This window comes from Pezoporus occidentalis, unplaced genomic scaffold (assembly GCF_034315485.1).
Source record: "Pezoporus occidentalis ecotype Australia unplaced genomic scaffold, CSIRO_AGI_Poc_V1 ctg4, whole genome shotgun sequence".
Lineage (NCBI taxonomy): Eukaryota > Metazoa > Chordata > Aves > Psittaciformes > Psittacidae > Pezoporus > Pezoporus occidentalis.
Window position 1 is genome coordinate 2430226 of NW_026915724.1, and position 18822 is coordinate 2449047.

The following is an 18822-nucleotide window of genomic DNA, read 5'->3' on the forward strand; positions in this document are numbered from 1 at the left end:
CAGTACTTGACCATAATATTCCTTTTTTACTAGGCAACTATAATTTCTTGCCATACATCCTTATTTCTCGCTTCTATTTATTGTCACAGTTATTTTACAATTATTTATGATAAAATACCTGCTGCTTATACACTCTCACCTTGTTATGTCACCTTGCTGTGAGTGAAGTCAATGGCGAACCTTTGTTGACCTTGAAAGGAGCAGGATTTGTCCTAAAATGCCTAATCCAAAGTGGACTCACCCTTAATTCAGTAAGCTTTGAATCAGACCTAGAAGGGATCTTAGTAGAATCGAGGAGTGACAAGACATAGCCACATATCAAAACCACATCCGAGCATTTATCTCACATTCCTAATCTTTTATATGAAAGGGATTAAAAACAAGCTGTTTCCATCAACTGCTACACAAGATATGAATGATTGAACAGACATCTGCAGGATATCTATGCATATTGACATAGGCTCTTTCTACGGAAGTTTGAAATGGAGCGAACGTTTGAATTTGAAACTTCATAGTAATATTTCCTCAATTTGTTTTCAAGTACCCTTTGTCAAAGTTCCACCATCCTTTCTAGTCCAACAGCAGAGAGATAGTTCTGCCTCTTGTTTCAGGACAAACTAGCAACTCACCACATAATGGAACAAAAGGTAAGAAATCTGAAAGTGATATTACCCAAACACTTCAGTTAAAACCTTGCCACACAGCCTAATACAGTCTGTGATGGCTCCAGACTCTTTGGAAGTACATGCAACTGATTCTAGCATATCTTGTTTTACATGCAGCTCTGCTTGTTTGCTTATGTTCTCCAAGTCTGAATGCACTGAGACAGTTTTTTGCTGTCTCTTATACCATTCAGCCAAGTTTCTACAGATGTTCTTGAGATGCCATGGATGTATCTGACTATAATTTTGGCTCAAACATATATTTACAGACTGAGGGTCACTAAAAAGAGAAACCAGGTACATGTAATATGGTGATTTCCAGCTGTAGAATCACAGAAACCACATCAAATGGCATCAATTTAGACAGGAGGCAATTGAAACAATGAAAATCATTGTAACATGTATACAAATGCAATGTGAAACTCCCGGTAGCAAGAATACATAAAACTATAACATGCAATCAAACCAGCAGACAAGAAAAATGGGAAATAAAAAGGTAAAAAGTAAGCATTTAGATATCTTGGGAAATGAAAGAAATGGCCACTTGCATCTGCAAACCCTGGGGAGAAATCTGGCCTCAATGGCCAAAGGGGGATTTTCTTAAAAGCTCAGAGTTGGCCTAACTCCTTTCAATGACGGGGCACTGTTAAGTCATGAGAAAAGTTTGGTCAATGGCAAGCACTCATGCAAGTTTAACTGTGCTATATTTATACATTTATCCACAAAAAAAAAAAAGAAAGAATGAATGTGAGTCACAGGCAAAGAACCTAAGAACCAGTATTTCAGTTTTGCCCTTTTCATCTGGTCCGTCTTACTGTGTTGACTACTAGCTAGTCTTAGGGAAACACTAATTAAGCATGTATCTCAAGCCCTCTAGGTAATTGGCTTCTTTTCTATGGTAAAAAAAAAAAAACAAACAAGAGATAAAAGATACCACAAGCTAACACTTGAGTTTTCTCTCCCCTCAAATCTGCCTGCCAGGTATAGTGTGGGAGGTAACTAAGGCAGCGCCTACAGCAGGGATATCTCCCAGCTCACCCACAGCATGTCCCAGCCACATGGCTCCACAAGGAGTTCCTCCCGCATCCAGGAGGAGGAGAGGTCTGTTAGAGACCGCATCAGTGATGTTTAAGTTGTGCAGGACTGAGAAGCTGGTCCCTGACTCCTGCAGGCTGTGTAGCAGCTGTGTCACAGCAGTGCTGGGGCTGCTGATGGATGCTAGCTTGTACCAGAGGATCACGGTGTGTGACACGGCCTCCCTGAACCCTTTTTGGCACAACTTACGCCCATCTGCTTTCCCTCTGCTCCTTCTCCTGGAGAGGAACATATGGCCCAGAATATGTATCTCAGAAGCAGAAAATGTATTCATATAGTTTTTAAAATATTCTGAATACCTTCTTTTCTTTTTTCTCCTATAAGCTTTTATTCCAGTTCTGAACCTCATATCCTCGCATGACAAATATTTTTTTTCACAAAAGTCCTTGTTTAAACAGCAGCCCACAATGAAAAATATAGAATTAAAAAAAAAAAAAAAAGTGTATTTCACCTTGATTACAGAAGTTGCTATTGCAAGAGAAATCTTTGCCAGGATTCTGTTTTTTGTCCATTCCACCATGTTATTTTAATACTTACCTAAGTCCAAGAGGGTTGCATCCAAGAACAAATCAACAACAGAAGAAAATAATGCCACAGTTAAGCTTAACAACAAATATTTTCACTTTCAGTGGTTCAAACTGGAAACATACTTCCACAATTTACTTCACATTAAATAGTACATCACATCACAAATACAACAATGAAGTTCCTCAAGAAGCAAGAAAATCTTTCTTTTAAATAGCAGTACCAACATCTATGTGTGCAGCCCTGTGTCCCTAACAACGGTAAACTGCTCCACTGCATGAGTAAGACTTTTGCCAGCTTGCCTGTTTGAAGATAGCAATATTGGAACTAGGCTTCATCAGAATGTTTCCTCATTTCTGCCTGAAGTTATGCAAATTCTACATATATATATATGTATGCATGTATGTTTGTACATATATATGTATGTTTATAATAGATATTTTTATATACGTATACATTCATACATGTATATAAATACTATATATATTTATGTGTATACATATGCTTTTGTATTTTAGTAATTTTTTACAGAGCACTCCAATTCTTGATTGTAAACATACAGTATAAGAGAAAACATACTGCTGTTCTTGCCCAGTGTAAAAAAACATGCCAGACAGCAGCTGTTGACACTACTGTCTGATAACCTATCCAGCACACCTTAGAAGAAACTGGTACCAAACCTAAGCAATGCCTGTAATATGACAAGTAGCAATACTGAACCACATAGTTCTCATAACCAAATGCTTTTTTTTCTTTCTTTAACAAAAAAGTAGATAGTTTCCTTTAGCTGTATTTTCATTAAAGCATTTAATATACAGTCCATTAACAATCACACAGACGTTTCTGTCATAAGACAGCAAAAGTAAAGTGTAGCAGTTGCCTAAAATCAACTGAAGTCAGCAGGGTTCCTTCTGCAGATTTCAGTGGGTTTTAGGACAGATTTGGGTGTATTCACTTGCTGTTACGTAGACTTTTAGATTCCTCTTTTCTCGAATTATGTTAGTGAAAGTTGTTGAATCCTCCATGTCAGATACATGGGTCACAAAACCATTTTCTACTGTCTTTGCGTTAAGCCTACTGTTTATCCTACCTTTGCTGCCACAGATGAGTTGGGTTTTTCCAGCAAGTCCCAGAGCTTCTTCCTCTTCTCTGGGCAGCAGGTATTATCAAACTCTTCCCCTTCTCTCTCCCGCATTGTTTCGGCCTCTCTCCTCAGCTCCTCATTCATCTGCTCTTTCTTTTGATGGTACCTTGCCTGGCAGCAAGATTCTAAATATATCTCATCAATCCCCCAGTAATCAAGCTCCTGGCCAAAAGAAAGAGCACACATTTCTTCCATCATATGTAGTTTTCCTGTCCTGTAGAAATTCAAAATGGAAGTGAAAGCCCCTGGGTGTCGATCAAAAAAATATTCATTTTCATTTAGATTATAGTCATCACATACTTCTAGCAGAGATTCGTGAGTATTGCAGTCTCTGAGCTTTCCTAATCGTGTCCTTGGAAGTCTGTCCAAAGTCCTCCACAGCACTTCATGGTTGAGCCCACCAACGTTTATTTTAACTCTCCGCGAGCAGGCTTTGCTCCTAATGATCTCCACTGGTTCTGGAGGCAGAGAAAGGGTGGACCTTGAAGACTTTTTGTTGATCCCAGGTGGGGCCTTCTCAGCCATTCTGAAAAAGGTGTAGTTGTGACACCAGAGTCTTTAGGAGAATGAGCTTGGAGACTACAAGTATTTGGGCAGAGTCCTCTTCAGACAGACAGCTCCATCCCTGAAGCTAAAAAAGACAAAGAATCAGAATGTACAATATATTCCCCAATCTCTGTCTCTCTCCTTCCATGCTTTCATATGCAGATGAAAATTTAATGATGGTAATTTGCTCTCTGTGTAGTGAGACTCTTTTGTGGTACTATACAGAACCGCTGGAACAACTGGAACAGTTAAGAGCACTATGTTTAAGTAAAGGAAAAAATTCACTGGCATTTCCACATTCATAAAAAAATCAACCGTGACAGTTTGTACAGAGATCTTGTTCTTTTGTTGGTTTGTTTAATCAGTTTCTGATACAGCCATATTAGCTTAATCTGAATACTTACCAACTGGTTTGTGAGGTGTGCTAATGGAAACATTGAAGGGATAACCATAAGGGAAAAGTGAGACAGGGAAAACCTTTCCGTTCAATGAAAAACTCAAATTTGGGAGATACTGAAACTAAGTAAAACAATTAGAGCGTATCAAAATCTCCTGTGAAACTAAACTGCTTCCCTCTCTCCCCCAGCTCAAATCTTGATTTGCTGTATTATTTCATGGCTAAACATTACTCACCAAACAACTGAATTGCCATCCAGACAAGTTAAATTCTCTAGCACTAGACTGTGCTGATGTCTTTACAAATAGGTTAAAAGAATCCTGAATCTCTGAAGCCAACTGACTAGTAATACATGTTATATAGGCAAGGCCTGTGCATACCATTCCTTGGCTCCTCAGAAAGGCTCTTTGCACCCCACTTGTTCACCTGTTAAGTTGCTGCAGGGACAAGACTGCATGACAGGAATCAATAATCTCAGTTTTAATAATACAGAGGTGCATCCTCACTCATTGTGCCTAGTGCTTCAGTGAACTCTGAAGTGAAACTGTACATCACCACATTTGGAGCATCACTATCAAACAGGAAGGAAACCCACCTATTATTTCTACTAGAGTAAATAATTATCTGACACAGCGCTTAAACAATTGCCCAAAAAGGAAGAATGTTGAAAATGCTTAGAGAAGCTTATCTTCCAAGGTAGGAAAGTCCTCCTTAGTAATTTCCCTAAGTTGACATCTCCTCCTCCCATTCTCTCCAAATCAACAATACAACAGTTTGGGGGTTGTTTTTTTCTTGTTTTTTTCTTTTGTTTTGTTTGGTTTGGTGGAGGGATTTTTGTTTGCTTTTTGTGAAATAACTCCAGCTTAAAAAAGCATTTGATGTGAACAAGAATTTGATCCTCTTTGCAGAGTAAGCAGGAAGGTTGTGATGGAAGGGATTGTTAAATATAACACCAGGGAGGGAGAAGAGCCATTTGTACTAAAGGACCATGATGGTACAAGAATGAGTACAAACTCACCATGAAAAAAGGTGGAAATTTGAAAGGGAATTAGAAGGTCACAAAGACTAGATCCCTGTCAGAAAAGCGAGGATCTAGAATAATTACTAGAAGTATCAGGAAAAGCAAAGAATTATTTCAGCATGTCATCTAAAAGGCTTATGACAGTGTGAACTACATTTCTCGTGGAAAATTACTAAACCTCATTATATCTAAACCTTAGAGGTTCCTTCACCAACAGCTAACATAACAATAAGGCTCAGCCATGTATCATAGAAGTATTAACAGACATCCCTGTCCAAAAACATCAGAGAAAAGGAAAATTACCCATCAGAGTAATATTTACAGCTAGACTATTTATTTTTTTTATTGCTTGATTGATAACTCACTGCCTACTAACCCCTATGATGGCAACAGCCTGATAGAGCAGCATGTTAGCAGTTTCACTGTAAAGCTGAACCTACTTCAAAAAACACTAGAGCTAAAATATTCTGCCTTTTTCCACCCTGCCTCCAGCACTGCACTGTGAAGCTCCCTCCTGATCTCCCAGCGCAACCCAGAGCACCTCTGTGCCTATTTACATGAGGGTTTAAGCCTGTAACATTTACCTTCATTCATGAAAAAGATAAGCTGATAACTTCACTTGCAAAGATAAATGTCACATCAAAATCAAAGCCCGACATCAGTAGGTTTACATAACATATATTCCTTTCTGTTGTGTTTGGTTTGCATTTTGCTTTTTTTTGTCTTCAACTTAGGATGATTTTTTTCTCTGTTTTGACCCTCTTTCTCATTGCCTTTGATGGAAGGGTTGATGGGGGGGCTTCTGATAAAGGGGGGACTCAAATCTTTGCGAAGTCTCACTAAAGTGTCTCCTAGTGGCCTGTGATGCATTGATCAGTCTTCTGAGACAGAGACAACCACATAAACACTAAGTGGTTATGAGAGGATATTTCTCCACAGAGGAAGCATTTACAATCCTTTCTGAAAAAATCCCTTTAGATTTTAATGTACAATGATGTTTCTCCTTTAAAGGATGTCTTGCATAACAAACCCCAACAATTTAAGAAATTCGTAGAGAGGTTCTGTCATTCTCCATGAAATCAGACAAGTCTTCAGGCAGTTTCTACAGAGGTTCTCTAATTTATTCACCACTGAATCTCAGGGATGACTTCTTGTTTCGAATTAATACTTGTACCCTAATATTAGCAATACCGAGTAAAACACAGTAAAAATCAAGCACTCGATCTGATTAATCTTCAGTTACCCATATCCTCATTTGCTCTTCTGACTACAAAAACTAAAGATAGGCAAAACTATGCATTGGTTTAGCTTTTGTGCAGTGCAGTTACCACACAGATTTGCTAAACAATGTGAAATTATAGTGTCACCAAGACTGGTCTAAAGCTGATAAAACATTTTCTGATTTGTCAGTATAATTATTGGTTGCATCTTCCTACTTGAGGAGATGTGGCTTTTCTGAAAAGCTTTAAAAATCCTGGTTAACTGTGGTCATACTGAAGTCAGCAGTGAAAAAACACTAAGTTTAGTGTTGAGAAGACTGGATCCAAGGTGCTGTGTATGTACGTATGTAATAAGGGATGAACCAGCATTCACAACATGAATCTCTGAAAGATCAAGAGAAAAGAAAGCATTTTCCCAAATGAAGAATCTTAAAATGTGAGGGCTATTTTTGCCTTTTTTTCAGAGTTCCTTTCATTGAAATACATACAAGTAACAGACTACACAACTTAAAAAAAAAAACATAAAAATTATAAAAAAATCTTTGGTTTGCTCCCAAAGTGCCTTTCATCACACCTTGCTTTGTTTTCTGCTGATACTTTATATAAATTTCTTGCTGCACACCTTTTTCTCAAGCCTGGACTACAGAGCTTGAGTATTTGAGTATTCAGTAAATATAGAGTATTTAACCGTGCTTTTAACAAAAACATAATCAATAGCCTCTCCTTTAACCACTAAACATTTTTAACTTTATAATCCACTTTCACACAGATCTTTCTTTATAACAAAATGATGCAAGTGAGGTTACCTTTAAATTTCATTAAATAAGCTTTCTAGATTTTAGCTACTGCACTTAATCCAGGATACTGTAATTCTTGTCCTAAGAAGGGTTAAAATATTTTTCAGTTTAATTTATTGCCTTAATCTTTTGTCTGTGTGTAACTCCACCATGCACTTTGTCCACCATGGGCTTGTGAGAACTGTGACTATCCCTCAGCAGGCAAGCAGAGCCGGTCTGCTGCTCATCAGCACTGCTTAGCAATCAGTGGAGAAACACAAGTTCTAACCACAGATACATAAAAGCAACTCCAGACGAACCCTGTATTCTGTCCTTGCAACAATACAATTACTTTGTAGGCAAATACCTGTAATATTGAATAAAACTCTTCTGAATCAAAGCCAATTCTTTGCATTAAGTAAAAGTTAAAACTGCAAAGACTACTACTCAAAAAGCTAGGGAAAGCCAGAACAAAGGTTGTCTTCCCTCACACCGTATGTGTACAGCTTTTAATGGTAGTGATTCTCCCCATGACTTCTGCTTTGAGTGAAAGGGTAATTTTTTACCTTTTCCTCCTTCTCCTTCAGTATTTGGCCTCTGATGTTATTTAGCATGTCCTACTGCAAGCCCAACCCTGCACACAAAGTCCTGAATTTCCCTCAGGGAGCTCTCATTACCCTACCTGAATACTTCCAGGGCATCTCAAAGTTTCCCTTCTCAACGTCACTTGGAGGCTGTTACTACCATTTCTTTATAATGGAGAAATGAAGGTCACCGGTGCCTGAAGTATCCATTAGTTTTGGCTGCTTAAACTGAGATAGCTGTATGCAGAGTCCTTAGCATTTTTATCACGTTTGATGGGCATGCCTACATGAGCAGATTAAACCCTCGGGCAGGCGAACTCAGTTGCCTGTGCCATCATGCTGCCAGAGCATGGCACAGTTAGGACTCTCCTGAATCATTTGCAGGGATGGCTGGAGATTCACCATGCTCCAAGGTCTGCTCCTAATAAGTGGTTTGCACAGCCATCTGCTTTGGAGCCTAGGTGAGTTTAACCACACACACTGAGGTTACCATGCCAGCTGGCCTGTGCAGCACCAGCCCCTTCCATGGACTCATGCGCAAAACCTTGCTCCAGATAGATTCACATCCAAGCTATTTCTGCATGCCCTAGTCATAAACTGCCTTCCCAAACTTTGCCACAAAAGTTGCACCAAAGAAGGTGGAAATACTACGCTACATAAGCATGCTGCACTGTTGGATCATGTCCTCCTTGTGCATTTAAAGTGCTGTAAGTAAAGAAGTACATTGTTTATAAAAAAATGCTGTATCATAAGGAACAGGCCCCCAGGAAAGGGGAAAAAATCACTTTGTTCTGATTTTTAAGAGAAAAACTCATTTTTGTCAGAAGATGTCCTTTTGTCAAAACCTGTCAAATTGTTTGCAAGGCAAGACTGTATTAATTCATTTCTTTGCTTTGGAAAGAAATAAAGGAAGTCTTCAACATTTATGTTTATTTAATCTAGATTTCTGTTTATAAATGTAGTGACGTGCTGGGGGTTTTTAAGGTTAAGAAAACTCTGAATCAAAACAAGACATTTTGAAATTGAACAAAATTATTTGAGTGATTGAATTCAATGTTTTTTTTTTGTTTTATTCAGGTCTGGCAATTATAAGATCAATGTTTTTTATCTTTCCAGGCAAAAATGCCCACTGAAATGCAAAAACAATCTGCAGAGATAACTGTTGCATTGGCTAATTTGGCTATTAAAAGTGACTTATTAAAGCGTGACAAAAATACAGGTCTGCAGTCTGTACACAATGTACAGACTTACCAGAAAACAAGGTTTAGCTTTTTGTAAGTGTAACATCAGGGCAAGTTCTGACTGGGCATTAGGAAAGGTTCTTCACAGAGAGGGTGGTCAGACCCTGGAACACGCTTTCCAGGGAAGGGGTCACAGCACCAAACCTCTCAGAGTTCAAGGAGTGTGAGGACAACACTCTTAGTCATATGGCTTACTCTTCAGTTTTAGGTAGTCCTATGTGGAACAGGGAATTAGACTTGATGATCCTTATGGGTGCCTTCCAATTGGAGATATTCTATGATTCTAACAAGCCTGTGCCCACCTCAGTGCCTGACTCTTGAGGCCTATAACCTGGGATACAGACAGTTAAGAAAAGGTAGAGCAAGTTAGTTGTGACAAATTAATACATTTCTACTGAGTAAACAAATGTTTAGAGCTTTATATGCTGACTTATTTGGTTGTATAAGTCTACTTTTTCCAACTTCCGCTTTGTTGTAATATCTCTGCTACCACAACTCAGCTATCAAACGTCTGTTCTTTGTTTCAAAATATGAAGGCCTACAGTTTCTTAATGGTGAGTGGTAGGATATTTACTAGTAACACTTTCCTGTTATTTCAGGTTTAAACAAATGGCTGAGGTGATAGCTAAAACTCTGAATAAAAACATCCTGCAAAAATGAGGTGGTCGTTATTTCCATTCCCCACCATTACAGAAATCACATCTCATGCAGTTAAGGATTGGCAAGCATTCAGGCAGCTGAATGTCAGGAAACATGTCCAAGTGTTCCTGAGCATCGTGTGTATGTCTCAGATTCAGATCTATATGCAGGAACACACACATGCACACACAGAGGAGAAGTAGCTGAGCTTTCTTTGATTGTCCAGACTACCAGGGACAGCACCTGGGCTCAAGATCCAGGTCCTCAGATTTGGTCCTCAGAACCAAACAGCTAAAACCACTTGAAGCTACGTGGCCTGAAAGGGGAAAGATGGAGCCTGAGACTGTCTCTCCTGTGACAGAGCTTCCCTGCGAGCAATGGCTGGCTCATGCTAGACCATCACCATGGTCAGAGCCATTGCTGGTGGGTGGCAAACTGCAAAAGAGCTGGGTCCTTCCATGAGCTAAGACCAAATCACGCCTGAACCCTGAGAGCTCTGCTTTCAGATATGGATGGGCTGGTCTGTGGAAAACAGGATCTTACTTTCAGAGTAAATCCTGCAAAACCAGCTCTTGGGGCGTTACTATGGATAACTGGTCTAAAAATGATGATTATTTCTATTTCATGAAAGACCTCACAGATGATTTATTTCTGGTATGTGAAAATTTAAACGCTGGCTGCACAAAGTCTCAGAGATCTGCAGGAAACACTCTAAGATGGGGCCTTTTATAGATGAACTTTTCAAATCGACTAAATCAGTCTGTCTGCTAACTCTCTGTTCTCACCATCTTGAGCACAGAAGTGTCTTTTAGATGGATGAGCTGAAGTTCACCGAGTAGCAGCAGACTCAGAGGCTTTATATGTTCCCTAGGAGCCTTGGATAAGAAAAGCCAGACAGAAATAGGTAAGAACACAAAGACAGAAAAAGAGGGATAGTATAACACATCTGAAATCTTGCAGTCACACAACCTTGGCAGTTTTGGCCTGAGTTTTCTAACTATGCCAACAGCACTTGCAATTACTTACTGCAGCTTGTACTCAAGGTAAAGGCTCATGGGTGGGCCCTAAACTCCAATACTCCTAGACTAGTTGTCTACTAATGTGGACAACTTTACACCAAAAGGCTAAATGCTCTTAAACTCATAGGATCATAGAATAGTTTGGGTTGGAAGGGACCTTAAATATCATCTAGCTCCTTGACAGTGTTCAGTGTAATTTTACTCCAAGACTCAGAATTTAGGACTCAAGTGGCCTCTTTGAGTAGGACCTCACCACAGCTCTGGAGCTGAGAGCTGGGTTTGGAGCACTGAGGATTCAAGTGAGTGATGAATGTGGCTTTGCAGTCTGTTGCAGCACTGAATTAAGATCACCACCAGCGTTTGCTCCAGACCAGCTCCAGTTCTCTGTCTTTCCCTTATTAGCAATGCTCTGCTGTTGGTGCTTGTGACAAGCCTGGCTATATGATCCTTAGAAAACATTCCTGATGCATTCCTGCTTGGTTTAAAAAAACAGTTGCATTTCCATTGCACCCCAGGTTGAAGCATCTCTTGTTTAGGATGTAATTGTCTGTCATGTCTGCACTTTACTATTTATGTTTACAATCGGTTGCTAAGGACTGAGGCATTGCTTTAGCCAAAGATACTGTCTTTCACTGCGTATTTATCCTTCCCTGGAAATTTTAGAGGAGATGAGCTGTCACAGACAAGTACGAGGCCAAATGGCAGATCATTTTCTTTAATTTCAAACAACCAGATATTACAGAAATGTGGTTATGTAAGATCCTTATTTTCAGGGCTAAATCAGACTACATACTTATATCCTGACTAGCACTCTGGATCCACAGTTTTGATGGGTGCTTCCATACAGTTCTTTAAGAATGTACAGGTATTACATATACAGGATACAGTAATAACAATAAATAGATTACTACTAATAAATCAGAGTTTTTAACTGCAATTTATTCATCCATTACTTCTTTTTTTTTATTGCATTGTACTGCATTAAGATGATGGAGGAAGTTGTCAACACATCATCTGCTCTTTTAGGAGGTGCTATTGTAACCAGTTGTCCTAAAACAATTAGTTTTAGGGCTATTCTAAACAAGCTATCTTCTGTAACCCTTCTGTCTTCTACAACTGCCTACCAATAACAGTGCTGCCAACTAGCTGAAAGCACTGAGGAACTTCACAGACGTCTTTTTGTTTTCCCGAAGAAAAGCTTGCACAGTGTGGTACTGAATGATGATTCTACGTTTCTAGGCAGGGAAATATTACACAATATATAATATTATCCTATAGACAAGAGGATGATGTCTGAAGCAATGAGGCATATTGAGAAGGGTCAGATTTTATCTGTCTCTGAATGAAACTGCAGCCAAAACTCTGACGCTTTGTCCAGAATCATAGCATAATGTTTGAAAGTATAAGCATGCACTACCACCATCCTAGATCTACAACTAAGGAAAACATGGTTGTATTCTTAAATGACTTCTTTGGAAACAAAAACATTTGAGTTCAGTTGCTGCCTCTCTCAAAGATTTCACTGTGAGCCATTTCTAGCTGGACCGATCCCACATTTAATCAAGGAAAATTAACAAAAACACCTAGACAACAGATAGAGATATGGCCAACAACCTCAGTTTGAGATGGGCAGATTTACTGAAGAGATGTGTGCCTCATCCCTGTCACTCTGCCCAGCAGGAGTACAGCCTATGCTCCTGTCTTTGGTGCTTCATGAAAGCATTGATGCTGGAAGGAATGAATCAAAGCCTTGATTTTTGCATGAGTCAATTCTGACATGTGCCTTTGTATATACCTGGAAATGTCCTCAAGGTCACAGCATCACCAAGTCTTCAGAAAAAGCTTTCAGCATTAAAAATTAAGACAAATTTCAGGCTAGGCTTGATTCTGGAGAATTCATCCCTTCAATGTTTTGAGTTCTTAAACCCTTTTTTTGGGTTTTAAACCCATTTTGAGTTCTTGAATCCCTTGGGAAAAAAAAAAAAACAAAAACAAAAAAACACCACAAACTACTACTAAAAATTGTTGTGCAAGTCCTATGACAATTTGTCATCTTATTTTGCCATCTGAGACAAGCAGTCATCTGGAAAGCCAAAAACTTTTGAGTCCTGACCTTATCTACAGTGTTTTGGTTCCACATACTGCACAAGGGTACAGCTGGGTAAGGGAGAGCTGCTCTCAGGAACTCCTGTTTAACATTGTAGAGAAGAAGCTACACTTCGTTTTCATACTGACCTTTAGTTCTACCATTAGTGGAAACAGCATAAGTTTTGGAAAGCAGAATGTCAAGCCGAAAGGCAGCTGATACCACGAATGTTGACATTTTTCACCCACAAACTGACCTAACAATAGAAAAAAGTTAAGGGCTCACTATCATGCCCAGTCCCATGCTGCTGTTGCTATAATTCTGAAATCAAAACAGGCTAAAAGGAAAGTTTTTATAAAACTGCCTCTATAAATTAATTTATTTACCTCTATCAAGCCAAAATGTATTTTTAAAAGCCACAGCTCCTCTTAAAAAATGTGCTTCATCAGAGCTATTAGTTCAGGGTTTCTAATATTAAACATCCAAGACCGAAGTTCAAAGATGGGTTTGGGAACCTCTGAGGCAGGTCAGAAGAAGACTCCTGTCCAAGCTCAGTGCATAAGCAGGATCAAAAGGGACACAACTCACCCACATGATATTGAGAGCCTCAAAACCTCCTCTTATAAGAGGCATGTAAAGCATGGTTTCAGTTCAAAAGAACTGAACAAGGTCCACTCTTTTCAACACACATCTTGAGTTGGTGCTAACAACCTACTCATGTAATTGGCAGGTTATTAAACATTCACCCAGGGACCACGTTCATGCCCAGTGACTCAAACCTGCAGTTTGTATTTTGTAGGCTACTGCTGTATCAGTAACCCCCAGGATGGCTGCTGGGATGGAAAAAACTCTTCCCATTCCTTCGGAACACTAATGAGGCAGCCAGCACTTAGAAAGGAACAGTCATAAGCCTGTAGCTGAGGGGTATGAATAGTTCTTTGGCTGGGGTGAACCTTGGATTACAAATATTTTTTTTGCATCATGTTAATCTAAGAAAGGCATAAAAGCTTGATTTTCCTCAGTGAGACCCTAACCACAAGGCTACCAAACAAAAGCCAGACATTTTTGCCTCTACTACATGATTTAGAAAGACATTGGAGCAGTCAAATATTCTCATCCCTTCTGTAGCTCAAGGGTAGCAGAATATACCCAGCACTGCTAATGCTACTTTAATGACATGTCTAAATAGGGACTAAAGTGGCTATCGATAGCCAGGTACCCAGCACTGTTAATGCTACTTTAATGACATGACTATAATAAGGACTAAAGTGGCTATTGGTAGCCAGGCTAGTCCTGAATATAAATTCAAGCACAAGGCCTACCCAGTTGAGAAATTTACTCTATGTCAGCAAGAACAAGAATGAAGAAAGCATGAGATGGAAATATTCTAGTATGCAAGACCTTCCAGATGGCACTGCTGTCAAGGTAGATCAACTCTGTGTGCTATTAATCTCAGCAACCACTGGATAAGCACGTACAATAGTGTCATTCATAGCTTTGAGATTCAAGGCTAATTAGGCCAGTTCAATGTTTTGAGTCTGCTTAAATACATTAGTGGGATTCTCCTAGCTGCTGCTGCCTGCCAGCACTTTCTGCTCAAATTGTCTCTGGATCTCTCTGGTATATGTAAATTTACACTGAACTTACGGCTGTAAGTTATAGCAGTATTATGCAGTCATTTGAGCATATGTACAGCTGATCTGAGGTCATCAACCTTGAGTGTATGTACAGCTGATCTTAGGCCATCAACCTCATTTACCTTGTAGGTAAACCGAAACCTTACACTTTTAAGAGGGCAAAAGACACAACTGAAAAGTCTGTAAAAAGCAGCATTATGGCCTCATTTTAAGTTGCTGAGTTTGGTTGCAATTTTTACTTCTATGTATTAAAAATGCAGCTAATTTTCTGAAAGTTAACTACTGGTAAAAAGTACTGTGAAAAACTATTTTATGAGCTGCCTTGAGATGTGTTATTAATGCTCTCAGGCAAATTTATTCTGTATTTGGATTGTACAGCCATAATTGATCTCTCTTTCTTAACTTGTTGGGCACTCAGGGGGAGAAGCTCATCTCCAGTGTCATCAAAGAAGATTATGTTTGAGAGCTTTGTTCGGTTAATTATCAGCACAGCTTTGCATTCATTTCCTTGCTACATGGTTTTACCTGAAGGGCTGATGTTTATTTCCTAATAAGCTAATACCAAAATATAATGGCAGCATGAAGAATACCCTGCAATAGCAAGCATGACTTCCCAAGGAGAAGCACTGACCAACATAAAGCCTTCTCCAGAAACAAGTACTGGTGCTGTGATAAGAGAACTGCTTGCCCCCCACACCCCATCTAGGCTCTGTTCTCACACAATGTTGCAGTGTACTGTGGTTCCCCTGTCATGGGGAAGGTAAATAGGTAGATTGCCATGGTTCTGTGTAAAGACTACAACTGCTGCTTATCACAGCCTACTCCTAAATACTCAGAGCTGCATTATGCCAGCATGACATATATTATTTATTAGCTAATATATTGTTGTTCTGACTCTCTTGCTGCTGCCAGCAGTGATGCTACTGACTACTCTTTATAGTCATCCGGAGAAGGAATAGGGCCGTACAGAAGCCAGACACCTAAGTCACAGCTGATCTGCCATTACGGCTAAATATAGATTTCCTGCATTAGAAACAAATAAATTAAAAACCCCACCAATTTTAGTGGCCTAAGACTTTTCCATTACTGTTTCCATATTGCTTATGCGGTCACCATAATCCATGAGCAGGTGCATTCAAAATAATACTCATTATTTACTGATGACACAGTTAACATCATATTTTCATGCTGGTGGAAAAAAAAAAGAAGTAGCTCCTTAGTTTAAAAATTACTCCGTTTGCTCCAGCCTTCCAGCCTTGGAAGAAGGAAATGCATTGAACAGTAAACAAGTGAAACTACAGGAGGACGCCAATGTGCGACTTGCACTGAAGTTTCTGCATGTGCTCTAACAAGCACCAGGCAGGAAAGACAAAAAGCAGAACAGCCTTTGCAGTCCTTCCAGCTTTAAAGGAGTAGTTTTAAGCTTAATAGATTTAAAATATCTTGGCTGATGCATATTATATCTAAGGCTTTTATGGTATTTAGTGATCTGGGAAGCTATACTGGGACTGCAGTTATACCTATAGCTAACCCAGATAAGAAACTTCCAAGCTCTATTCAATAAAAAAATTGAGTTGTTCAGTTTCTCGTTTCAATTTTTATATTTAATCACACAATTGAACATATATGCATTTTACTTAGATTGAATCTGATTATTAGGGCATGCAATATATCTAAAATGCCAGAATACTCAAAATAATGAAATTCTTTCCGAATCCTTCCCATATAGCCAGAGAATTATAGATAAACATAGGAACCTATGGGGTTGTACAAAAGTCTGTATTTACAATAAGAAAAAGATCTAAAAATCTAGTCTATAATGTCCCATGCTATTCATTTTCACAGTATCCCATAGAACACTGCTTCATGATTTTGAGATCTCTGCAATTAAAAATTGAAAATTTATTTTGATTTACAGTTAAAATTATCATTAGGAAGTAGATCCTCATTTCTACCTGCTAAAATGAGAACTAAAACAACATTTCTCAAAGATTTATTATAAAATCCAAGCAATGGAATTCCCAGTGGCACTACCTCAGCAGTAACTGTAAGAGAAAGACGCGACTTACTTATGAGAAATAAAAAATATTTTCTCTTAGGGTGTTCATATCCTGATAAGAGTAGAAACAGCACAACTCAACAAAGTAAACAACAGCCTGTTTTTATCATTCACCCAAGTTTATAGTGTTCATACAGCTATTAGGTAAAAACCTAATTTCTAAAAATGAAAAGAAGACTCCTATAGCAATACTATAAAAAAGGGAAAGAACTTTCAGAGGCAATTGCTATTTAACTCCCAAGAGCTGTGAGCATATAGTTGCTGGGTCAGAAGGTATTATGCAATAACACGATGAGTTAATAGAAATTACCTCTGAAAACATCCCAAAAAATCACTTTTAGAACGCATGTATGTCTACTCTGATGAAGCTGAAGTGCCTCGCAACTTTTAGCATTCCCTTTTCTGGCTCCCAGCTTTCCCTCCTGGTCTCGGCTTGTTCAGAGCAGCAGGTCTGTACTCTGGAAGAGCAGACACCTTTAGAGGGGTCTGCAGCAGTATCCCAAAGCACCACCACCGTTCCAGTCACTGTCCCCCCTCTCTGGAAACTTCACCTCCCATTCATTCACTCCTTTCCTCTAAACCATGCAAAGCTGAGACCAGAACAGCCCCTCCCTAGTGTGATGTTTATATAAGAACAACATACAGAGTAAAACACAGACTGAAACATCCTCAAGCAGGTAGCTTTAAATATAGTAGCGCCATGAAAACTATTTTACCTGTACATGTAGTGACATGAAGCTCAAGGAAGTCACATAAGATCAAGATTTTTTTCTAGAAGTCACAGTAGCAAGCTGTTTGGCAGAATCCCAAATGCTGGCAAGAAAGCTATTGTAAATCCCGACTCCTAGCTTTGCCTTGAATGGCAAGCCAGAATTTGCCAATTAACTTGTACTTACAAAAAAAAGGCTGAGCACGAATAAATAAATACATAGGATATGGTATCATTACAGCAACAGGACATTTCAGAATGCTGAAGCCAATGGAAATGCTCAGGCTGAAGCATACTGATCCAAACAGCACTTCTCCCTCATCTCGAGATGAAGATGTTTTTGTTTTTACTGTCTGCATATGTCTGAATGAGGACAACCTGCTGAGCAACAGTGACAGCGTCCAGCTGAGAAAGAAGGAGGCGAGAGGAATTTGAACGCTGTTGTGAGAGCTGCCTGTGGAAGCATCATTAAAATAAATAAAGAAAGAAAGAATACAAAACCCAAAATCACAACAAGGCAGCTGCAAGTCCGAAGAAGGCTGTGCGAAAAGATGATTTATCAGTTGTTTGAGTGGAAAAGACAGCAGCGTTAAGAACCAGCAACAAACTTTTCTTGTGTACTGCACCTCATCTCTCTGGTAAAGATTTCCAGAGCTCTCCTAGGACATCTTGGGTGATCCCAGAGCAGCCAGATCTCACAAGCAGCATGTACTCACTCACGCTGCTCCCCTCCAAGTTTCTAGTAAAACTCCCTGGGAAGGAGGACTGTACCCCAGGCTTGGTTGGACACTTAGTTCCTCAGACCTTGCCTAGCCTCTGAGGCTTGGTGCTAGCTCGGCACTAACTTGGATATGGCTCACCAGCTGAGCAAACTTGAACTCTTGAGTGTTTTTAAAGTAAAACCTCACCAGACAGGCTTTTCCCACTCCTAAACCTGCCCAGCCACACTGCTGTTCTTCCTTTTCTAAACCAATCCTGGCAGCTCCTCAGAGCTACAGGATGGGGTCACTGAAATCCTTTGCTTAGGTGTCCTTTCAATAGCAAGGTCTCGAAGAATGTGTATTTGTTAAGGAATGTTGCCTCCACCTGATGCTACTGATACTTTCCTTTTTACACAAACACGTAAAAAGAGACAATTTTGGCAGTGATGATAGAGGTGGTCTCATCTGCAACGAGTTAAAATGGCCAAGAAACCACAAATATACCACTTATTTGTATCTTAATCATTATGTAACTTGAATGAAGTCCAAGACCTGCTATAAATATGGAGAGTACGTACATAGCTTATAAACAAAGGTCTACCTTCAGCTGGGCAGTGAAATTCTGATAGAAGAAACACTGGCTGGCTTGTGGAAACCACACAGCTAACATGCTTTTTTATAAAGAGCTTTGGATTTTAAATCTAGGGGACTGACAGAACGCTACATATCTACAGGAAACATATATGCAAGTATATTTCAGA

General features: G+C 39.3%; 1 protein-coding gene across 2 annotated transcripts in view; it reads right to left on the reverse strand.

Annotated features, from left to right (window-relative positions):
- Positions 1–18822, reverse strand: part of KCNB2 (potassium voltage-gated channel subfamily B member 2) — a 189690-nt gene that overhangs the window by 169806 nt on the left and 1062 nt on the right. Inside the window, exons 1-2 of one of the 2 annotated variants that reach the window (XM_062633199.1) lie at positions 17368–17753; positions 3373–4057 (exon numbers count right to left, since the gene is read on the reverse strand). In XM_062633199.1, coding sequence (XP_062489183.1) covers positions 3373–3951 — 579 coding nt within the window. In that variant the 5' untranslated portion in view covers positions 3952–4057; positions 17368–17753. Of the gene's footprint in view, positions 1–3372; positions 4058–17367; positions 17754–18822 lie in introns of those variants that run through there. The other variant, XM_062633198.1, reaches the window with a different exon arrangement.